Source organism: Stegodyphus dumicola, chromosome X2 (assembly GCF_044657685.1).
Source record: "Stegodyphus dumicola isolate Sdum_Otavi_A_Nest chromosome X2, ASM4465768v1".
In the NCBI taxonomy this organism is placed as follows: domain Eukaryota; kingdom Metazoa; phylum Arthropoda; class Arachnida; order Araneae; family Eresidae; genus Stegodyphus; species Stegodyphus dumicola.
This window is the reverse complement of record NC_140781.1, coordinates 191,711,234-191,721,491: the sequence shown is the minus strand read 5'-3', so window position 1 is coordinate 191,721,491 and position 10,258 is coordinate 191,711,234. Positions and strand designations below refer to the sequence as shown.

The 10,258-nt window shown below is 34.4% G+C and overlaps 1 protein-coding gene across 1 annotated transcript in view; it reads right to left on the bottom strand.

Annotated features, from left to right (window-relative positions):
* Positions 1-1,120: 1,120 nt before the first annotated feature.
* The window catches only part of Tspo (Translocator protein), a 40,126-nt gene continuing 30,988 nt past the window's right edge, over positions 1,121-10,258 (bottom strand). The window contains exon 4 of the mRNA XM_035377364.2: positions 1,121-1,625. Coding sequence (XP_035233255.1) covers positions 1,455-1,625 — 171 coding nt within the window. The 3' untranslated portion in view covers positions 1,121-1,454. The remainder of the gene's footprint in view (positions 1,626-10,258) is intronic.

Below are 10,258 nucleotides of genomic sequence, written 5' to 3'. Positions count from 1 at the left end.
AAAATTAACTCTTTCCATTAAGAGTCTTGTATCTCTAAATAGATGAATTAAAATTTGATCTCTTTTCAGAGGAACTTTAAGACTGTAGAGATTCCAGAAGGAAAAAAGAAACCGCAAATACATAAATCACCCAACAACAGATAATCATATCTTATGAAGGAGTTAAAAAATGTTTTAGATATTGCTCACAAGAATACTCTCTTTAATAGCAAGTATCCTTTTTCCTGATACAAATGAATGATACTTTGATATATGGTTGACAAATCTGCTATGTAGCACAGTTAAAGAAAAAAACCACTCTGAAAATGCAGATAACCAACAATTGTCATCAGAAGTGGTATAACCTGATCTAATCTATCTGAATGAATCAGGGATGTGCATTGAAAACCTGATTCATATCCATCAAAAACACATGAAGCTCTTTATCCTGAACCAAACAGAGTCACACAGAACAAAACAATGTGGAAAGATGAACTGATGTGGAATAAAATATTTCTGGTCTTTTCTATTTCGAAAGTCTACAGGAACACCTGATGGTAAGACTGAGGTTGCTAAAATGAACATTTTTCAGGAGCAGCAGCATGTTCAATCTAAAACCTAAACTTGCTGACAACTGTTTCTATAAACACTCCTGTCAACAGGCATTTGAAAAAATTCCTAAGATATTTCAGTAAGAAATATATATAGTAGATCTTTAATCTATGCAGTGAAAAGAATGGAAAATGTACACAGTTACTGATATTTACAACAACATATCTCGCAGAACCAATGATTATTTCTATTCAAGAAACATAAATGTATGTAAAGTAACAACATTTTTTCTCATAATATCAATACATCTAATGATTTTAGAAAGTATAAAACCCTATAACCTCTAACCAAAACAGGAAAAATATATAAAAATCAGTGAAGGAGGGAAAAGAATAACCAATGAACATGTATACCAAAAATTTCTAATTCATTTATACATGGAATTCCTCCCCAAGAAACTTGTAAAAATAATATAAAGTCAAAGCTTGCTTCATAAGAAAATATCAAAATAAATGAAACATTTAATAAGCTATTAAAAAGTATCTTCTTGTTTCTAAAATTTTCTTTGAGTGTAAGAAAAACAAAGAACTTCATTGTTAAAAAAAGCAATGTATTTTTCTTAGGTATAAAATTATTACAAAAATAAAATCCTGTACAATACAAATCTTACAAAAGTAAAAACGTAATTTAAGATTAGTATTTCCTAATTGTAAAGGCATCGAAAAACGCTTTTTCTAAAGCGCCCTTTTACTACAAAGCAAGAATTTATCGACAAATTTTAAGTATAAAAATATCACTGTATGTAAAAATTATTTTTCAATAAAATTCATACATAATACATTGGACACTTTTAAAAGCTATTCAATTCAATTCACTGGCAAATTATAGTCGGTGACAAAAAGGTCTTGATCTATAGGTCAACATTAATCTTCTTTATCCTTGTTGTCTCTCCATATGCAGTAAGTAAGTGCTGAAGCCAGTGATAACCAAGCCCAATAAGGTACCATAAGGTAGGCAGCAGTCTTATTGACAGATGCAAATGTGTAAGTGCAAGCACCTACTGTACCCCAAAGGACAAGTATTTCAGCAAGAGCCTGTTAAGAAATTTAAAAAAAACTTAACCATTCATGTCATACAATAACCTTACAGAAATATAATTTTAAAGAATGATAACTTTCAAGCCTCCTCCATGTATAATGCCATACAATTATTCTTCATACTGAACTTGCACTACGGATGGGAAAACACTTTTTATACTGCAAAACCATATTTTACTTAACCAAAGACTAAACCATATTTTATTTAACCAAAGACTTATTAAACTATCAGCAATTTAAGTTTCTTGGTAAAATAAAAATAACGTTTTAAATATACAAGGAAAGTTTTATAGAACTAAAAACTACCACACAGAAGACAATATATAAAGAGGAAACCCATAAAATAAGAAAATTAATATAAAAGGCATTTTAAGTTTATATTAAGGCCTAACATATGGCTGATTCTGCACTTATGATAAATGAGCAAAAGATTAAATTCACCAGCATTGTGCAACTATAATATTAGCATTGCAGGATCAATAACCAAAACCAAATTTTAACACCAGTAACTTGAACTTCATAGTAATAAAAAACTTCTACAATTGCTATGAAGCAACACACATTTTAGCAATAAAAATTAAGCTTTTCATTCCCAGCAAATTGAGAACAATAATTGGGAGTTCTAATAACAGCAGCCACAAAAATAACAAAAAAACCATAATTATTTTAATCTAGAAAATCACTATGACACATATTCATATCACAGACTCTCTACACTCATGAATATTTTGCTTGTTTCATACAACTATTCAGAGCCAGCTCTAAGAACAGATTAGAAAGGCAGCTTAGAGGACATCAAACTGGTTTTAGGCAATTAATCAAATCATCTTTGGAAATTTTGTTATTTTCCATGCAGTAATGCAAATACGACACTCACTCTGAAATTTCTAGATACAGCTAAAAAGGACAAGTTAAATTTACCAAATCTTAGGCATGTTCAAAATAGTTTCCTTATATCAAGACACTTTTACAGATTTATTTTCCAAAGATTAAATGCTTCAAACTATCAATTTCTTGAAACTGATGAAAAATATGCTTCTATTTCTTCTGCAGTTTTATCTCTGGAATGAAAATTACACAAATTTTGTTTTAGATTAAAAAATAGCCACTGGTCACACATAATAACATTATGAGAATATGTTAGGTTATCTATCAGTCTAATGTGTTTTTGTTTAAGAAATTCGATTGTCAGTCTTGCTGAATGAGAAGATGCATTGTCACAGTGAAGCACAAGTCACCTAAGATTCACTTCTTGAAGAATTTCTGGAGGACATTTAATGGTATACTACACTGGTGAACAAAATTAAGAAATGGAAAACATTTGATTGCATTTCTCCTAAAATACCACATAAAACCTGAACAGTTGGTTGCCATATAATGTCACTGTGACTCTGGTGTCACTAAGATGAGTTTTATGTATTACTGCGGGCATCGCTACGCCAGCAGGAGGTATAAAATTCTGCGTCCAGCTGCTCAGCGCATTCCGCTCTGCAGCACGGAAACGATTTTTATCATCTTTCGTGAATAAACTTTTTGTTTTCTACTGTTTTTTAGGTCAAATGTATACACATCGTTCATTGTGCAGACGAAGGTAAGACATACAGAATCGTAAGTATGTTTAGGAAGGGCAGTCCTAAGCTCAGCATGCTAGAGAACAGAATGCAATACCGTCATCTCTAATTTGTGGCATCAGTTTAAAAACAGTGGGACAATGTTCAGAAGACCAGGACAAAGTTGCCAGAGAGTCACAATTACCAATAACGACCAGTATTTGGTACTTTCAGCCTAGAGCAGAGGATGTTTACAGCCACACAACTGTCTTGTGACCTCGCTACTGCCACAGGAACATCAGTTTGAAGGAAGTCAGTTGCCAGAAGCCTACATGATACAGGACTGTATACCAGAAAGCTCGCTATTTGCATTCCACTCACTCCCTCCCAAAAAAGAGTGTTTACAGTGGTGCATACAACACCAGCATTGGACACATCTTAAATGGGCGAAAGCTGTCTTCACGGATGAGTAAATATTCAGTCTACAACTTGATTATCAGCAATTATTCATATGAAGGGAACCTGAAACCTGACACCATCCCAGCAACATCATGGAAAGGGACAATATGGTAATGGAGCTGTGTTTGACTGGGTCTGTGAATGCCCAGAGGGTACAGGTAGGAGATCTTAAGAGCCCTATATGCGACTTTGTGGCTGCTGCTGGCCACAAATTCAATTTTATGGACAACAAAGCACGACCACATAGAGCCCAATATATCTATATCATGGTTGACTATCTGGAGAGTGGGGATATTCACTGAGAGAATTGGCCAGCCAAATCTTCTGACCTTAATCCTAATGAACATGCTTGGAATGCTCTTGGAGAGGGCTGCTGCAATATGTCAAACCTCATCCAGAACCATTCAGGAGTTGAAACTGCTCTGGTGGAGGAGTGGTCACGACTTCCACAGGCACACATGAACTTTCTTGTTAACAGCATGGCTACTCGTTATGCAGGCTGTCTGTCTGTCAGAAGCGGCCACAGACCATACTATCCACATTTTCACTGCCATCTTTCAACCTCAAGTTTGGACCACAATGGATTCTTGCCCATAACTCATGCTAATGAATGGCATTTTCAATGTTGCTTTGTACATATTGTCATACTATATATTCATGCCTAATTTCATTTATTTCTATCCAGTATTTCTTGAGATATTTAAAAAGTGTTCCATCTCTTAATTTTGTCCACCAGTATAGTTAGCTGTAACTGTTGTCTGTCCCTCTAACTAAATAGCTTTCACCAGCTGATTTCGTATTTTTACTTTCGTACTTCTAGCTACGTATTTCTGAAGAAAGCAGCATACATTGCTTTACTAATTGCTCATTGGCTTTTCATTATTGTTGGTTAGGGGTCGTCTTCCAAGACCCATATTCTAATTTCTTGATGTAATATAACATAAAAAAAAAAAAAAAAAAAAAAAAAAAAAAGTATTTCATATGTAAACAATACTCAAATATGTTTCATCACCAGCTACAATTGTAGATAAGTAAATTTAAGGTTTCTTTTCTGATTATGACAGGATCCACTTTTTGGTGTTCTGCTATTTATCAGAGATATGATGACAAACTAATTTTTTCATATGTAGTTCTTCCTGAATATTTCCATATGCAGCTCTGGATCCAATGTTAAGTTCCTTTTGTATCTTTTGGTAGGCACAGTGATTATCATAATTACTATTTTTTGTATGTGCAACACATTTTCACATGCTATAGCTGGCAAAAGACTGCTTATAAGTTATGGAATTCACAGAGGACAGCATTTCAACCTCCATGAAATTCTGTAAAACCATCTGAATACAGCAGCAAAAACATGGCTTTATCTGTGCGTGCTAATTGTAACACACTGAAGGCATTCTTATTTATCCCCCTTTAAAATCATAGCAAATCATTGTGTGATAATACTCTCACATCTACACTTTTATTTTCTTTTAAAATTTATTCTACGGCTGATAAATTGCAATTACTGCCACAAATTACCATGTGCGATACAGGTTCAAATTTACATATCTAACAAATAACTGTTTTTAGCCCATTTCTCTGCCCATGTCTAAAAAATTTCAGATATTAACTTGGTTCTAAAATTTTATTATCACAAAACGTACAGTTTACATTGTGTGCACTCTTATTTTATTAAAGTTTGTATTTATATATGTTATGATGCTATACATCACTTCAAATAAGACTGAAAAACTAAGGAGTTTGGGGGCAAGTTAATTTTGGCTAGTTGGTTAATTAATCACAGTAAAGAATGCAAAAACTATAAACTTAGAAATGAATGACTTTGTAGAGAATTTTCAAAGAGAAACTAGCTGCTATATAAATTATACATGAACAAGAGAATTATGACACAATTTCATCAACTAAAATGGAGCTAAAAGCAAAATCAGGAACGACTTACAATTAAGGTATCAGATTAAAAATCTAGCAGAATATTTGGAAATTCTCATGACAACTGCAAAAGGAATTTTTTAAAACATACAGAACATTATAAATGTGGAATTCATTCAGGAAACTGAACAGATAACAAAATAAAGCTCAAACGAGAAGAAAGTGCATTGGCACTATGATTTATAGAAGTTCACATCTTCCATGTACCTTTCAGCTTTGAATTACTAAGAGAGAAATCAGTAATCTTGAGACAGGTTTTGAGAGAGGAAATTGCCTATTTATCAAAAATGCATTGAGAAATTTTAAAGGCACAGACTAATATTTTCATCAACAGATGAAAATGCAAGCACTGAAGAAGGTAGAGTTCTGTAATGGCTAATTAATATGACAAATTTATAAAAAAGTCTAGACATCTTCTGCTGCAATGAAATAACTTTTTTTAATGATGTCTGAAAGTATTGTAGTTTTCAAAGATGAAATCATAATGGAAGAAAAGACAAAGACACACATAAAGTCGTAACATCCCACACTTCTGCAATGCCAAAAATTCTGAAAAAGTTATCCCATTTAATCATTGATAAATAAGAAAGGGTTCATTGTTTCAAAGATTTAAAAAATTTGTTGTGAATAAGATTATAAAAGAAAAGTTCTGGGTGATTTACTAACATCTTAGAGATCACAGGTTCTCAGCCTTATAAGCTCTCTGCACCCCTTTCACCATTCTTCCCCCTTCCCAAACTAAAAAAAAAAAAAAAATAATAATAATAAAAATAAAAAATACATATACATTTATTTAAATTTAGATTAATTTTTTAAGTGTTAAATACGAAAAAGTATGGAAAATGTTAATAAATACCACATTTGAATAAAAGTAGTTTTTTTTATATTCATAAAATAAAACTAAATACTTAACATACAAATGAAAGGCTGATTGCATTCCCCTCCCAAAACAGAAATTTCTCCTTGGGAGGGGGTAATTCCCCCCCCCCTGTTGAGAATCCCCGTTGTAGATGATACTGTTTTGCTATGCAATTTTATTTAACAGCCTGTTATATAGTTTCCCATAAGTCAGCTATCATCTAGTAAGTAATTAAAGTAAAACACTGTTTAAATAACAAATTAAAATTATACTATTACAACTTAAGGATTAGAGAATTTGATAGCAAATGTATCCTGGCAGATCAAATATACAATTAAATTTCTAATGTGCCAAATCAACTTAAACTGAAATGAGTACCTGGCAGATGTAAGCTAAGCAGCAACTGCCAGGGACTCCAAGCCTTGAAGGGGCCTGTAAACACACAGTAGTTTGGAAATACACCTTTTACTATTTAAAAAATGAGAATTAATCAAAATTGTTTATTACAATAACGTCAATAAAATAATACATTTATCAATTCATTTTACATAAAAGTAACAAATCAAGGCTAGGTTAGGTTATTTAATTATGGCAAAGCCTCGAGGGCTATCTCCCTAAGGGTAGGGGTGCCTCCGTGGAGGACTTCCTAAGGGAAACTGGCTCGTATACACGTTACACATGGGGAAAACGAGTTTCAGATATTGTGGAAGTGGCCACTGTGAAAGGTTTCTAAACAGTTTTGCTTGAGGGTGTTGCTAAAGATCTTTTATTGACCATTATCGATGAACCATTAACCCGGCGTTACTCGCGCCTGGCTTCCGAGGCCCGATCAGTTTGTTAAAGCTATGTAAACCCTACCCCTTAATACTGAAATGGACCACACCCGGTCTAGCTGAGTGTAAGGTGCACTTTGACACAAAGGACGCATTTTCGGAATTTTGTTTTATTCTGTTCGGACAAAAAGGCATTTTTTTGGGTCGCTTAGACCTGGCGCGAGTAAACGCGTTTCTAACTTCGAGTTTGAAGTGCACTGAGTTCGTAGCATAACATGGCTCGCAGATTAACATATGAAGAAATTAAATGATTACGTACTTTGATAAATGAAGTATCGACTAAATCATCTATCGAAGGTGATGATTTATAGTCTGATTGCGATGAAAGGTTTATTGAGCATAATACATCGTCAGAAGAAGAAATCGAGTCTGATGAAGAGGACGCTACCAATTCTAATTCAATTGATTGTTTTATTGGAAAAGATGGAAAGACAATTTGGAAGAAAACAAAATTTCGTCAAAATGTTTGAACTTTATCGCGAAATATTATTTCAAAGTTGCCTGGAAATGTTGGAGTAGCAAAAAACATAACTTCTCCTCTTGAGTCTTGGAGTTTATTACTGGATGAAAATATCTTGAATATGATTGTCACTTGTACAAATATATATATTGACACCATCCGTGACATCTGTCAGAGAGAACGCAATGTTAAAAAAACAAACTCTCTGAAATTAAAGCCTTTATTGGATTGCTATATTTATGTGGTATACAAAAATCATCCCATGTACATGTGAGGCGCACTGATGGAATGAGAATAGAAATATTTCATAGGACCATGTCTCATAATCGTTTTTTGTTTCTTATGAGATGCATTAGATTAGACAATGTTAGAAACAGGCAAATGAGAAAAGAAATGGACAAGCTTGTCCCAATAAGGTATGTATTTGGCTCATTTGTGCATAATTGTCAGCTGGATCATATCTTACAATTGAGAAAATACTCGAACCATTTAGAGGACGCTGTTTATTTCGACAGTACATGCCAAAAAAGCCAGCTAGGTATGGAATAAAGATTTTCGCTCTTGTTGATGCAAGAACTTTCTTTACATGTAATTTAGAAGTTTATGCAGGTAATCAGCCCCAAGGCCCGCATCATGTAAATAATTCATCAATTGAAGTCGTCAAAAGGTTAACAGAAAAGTTAAATTCTGGGAGAAATGTAACAGTCAACAACTGGTATACTAGTTATGAACTTGCAAAATATCTCCTTCAGAAAAGCATTACTCTAGTGGGCACCACAACAAAGAACAAGAGGGAAGTACCGAAAGAGTTTGTGAACAGTAAAAATTGGTAAGGTGCTTTCATCCTTGTTTGCATTCCAGAAAGGCATGACTTTAGTGTTTTATGTTCCTAAAAAAAAACAACGACAACGCTATTGACCAAACAGGTGAGGCAAAAAAACCTGAAATAATAACATTTTATAATTTGAGGAAAGGAGCTGTTAATGTTGAGGACCAAATGTCGACAGCGTATTCAGCTGCAGGAATCAGCAAAAGATGACCGATGGTTCCGTTCTTTACACTGCTAAATACTGCTGCAATCAATGCTCGAGTATTATTTCAATGCTCAAAACATCCATCCTTATAGCACAGGAAGCAGTCAGTTTTTGAGAGATCTTGCAACAGATTTGCAGAAAAACTACACAGCGGAGAGGTGCACTGTACCATGTCTCCCTCGACATTTGCAAGAAAAACTATCTTCCAAGAGCAAAGAACCTACTGTTAAAAACAAAAAGTAATTGAGAGAAATAGGTGCTATATTTCCCCAAGTTCAAAGGACCGAAAATCTAAGATAAGTTGTACAAAATGTGAAAGAAATGTCTGTGGAGATCATTCTGCTTTAACATGTACAAATTGTACATAAAACTTGGTAAGTTTAAAAAAAAAATTCTATACATATATTGAATAAAATAAGAGCTCTAAATACTGTCTTAAATTATGTTGTTAGTAAATGCTTAATGGGGTGTTTAGTGACCTGATTAATATACACTCATGTCCATAAACTAAGGATAATTCGGAGTCACGCGTAAATCGAACTCTAAAATAAATATATCACCTGTAAAATCACTACACACATCTTCAAGAATCATATGCAAATTTCAGGAAGTAACCAGATGACACCGATGGTATGTCACAATGACGAGAGTGTAAGAGAGTGATATATAAGGAATACAGGCAAAGAACTAAAATTGTTCGCAGGCGCTTTATAAGCATTTCAGTCCAATAACCGAATAGTTATGAGACAAAGGACGCATTTGGACGAAACTTGGAGGGGTGGTGGAGCGTACTAAAACATGCATTTTTTTGTATGAATGTAGGGTCTAAAATGATGGGTTAAGGCAGGAACGCAAAAAAATGACACGAGAGGAAATGTATTTATGTACAAAATCAACGCAAAGTGTTTCTTTGCAACAATACAGTATTCACAATAAATGTTCAAAAAAGGGAACACTAACAGTAATAAGAACTACACCTGTGATTGGCTGGTAATGCAGCGGTAGAGGGCCGCAGTGAGCCGGACAAACCACGACCCGATGCATCAGAGGATCATTCGTAACTCTGATGTTGAGCGTGATGGGCGAGTTTACACACAGGGAAAAAGCTGACATGCATCTCATGTATGGTGCTGCTAATGGGAACGGCAGAGCAGAACTATAGTTGTACCAGGAACAGTTTCCGAGCAGGCGCATGTTGAAGCACACAATGTTCGAGAGGTTGCATTGGTTTCTGTGTGAAAACGGGTCATTTGAAGCCACCTTTGACAGTAGGAGTGGAAGAAGTGCACGACAACCTCACATTGCAGAATCCATCTTCAACATTGTGCATGAATCACCTCAGACAAGTACAAGAGTTATTGCACGTCGTCTGCAGCTGAGTCATTCCACCGTTTGGAGAGTATTGCATGAAAATGGTTTGCACTCATACCATTTGCAGAGTTCAAGCCTTGCAAGAGACAGATTACCGTCTTCGAGTTCATTTCTGTCATTGGTTCTTGCAGC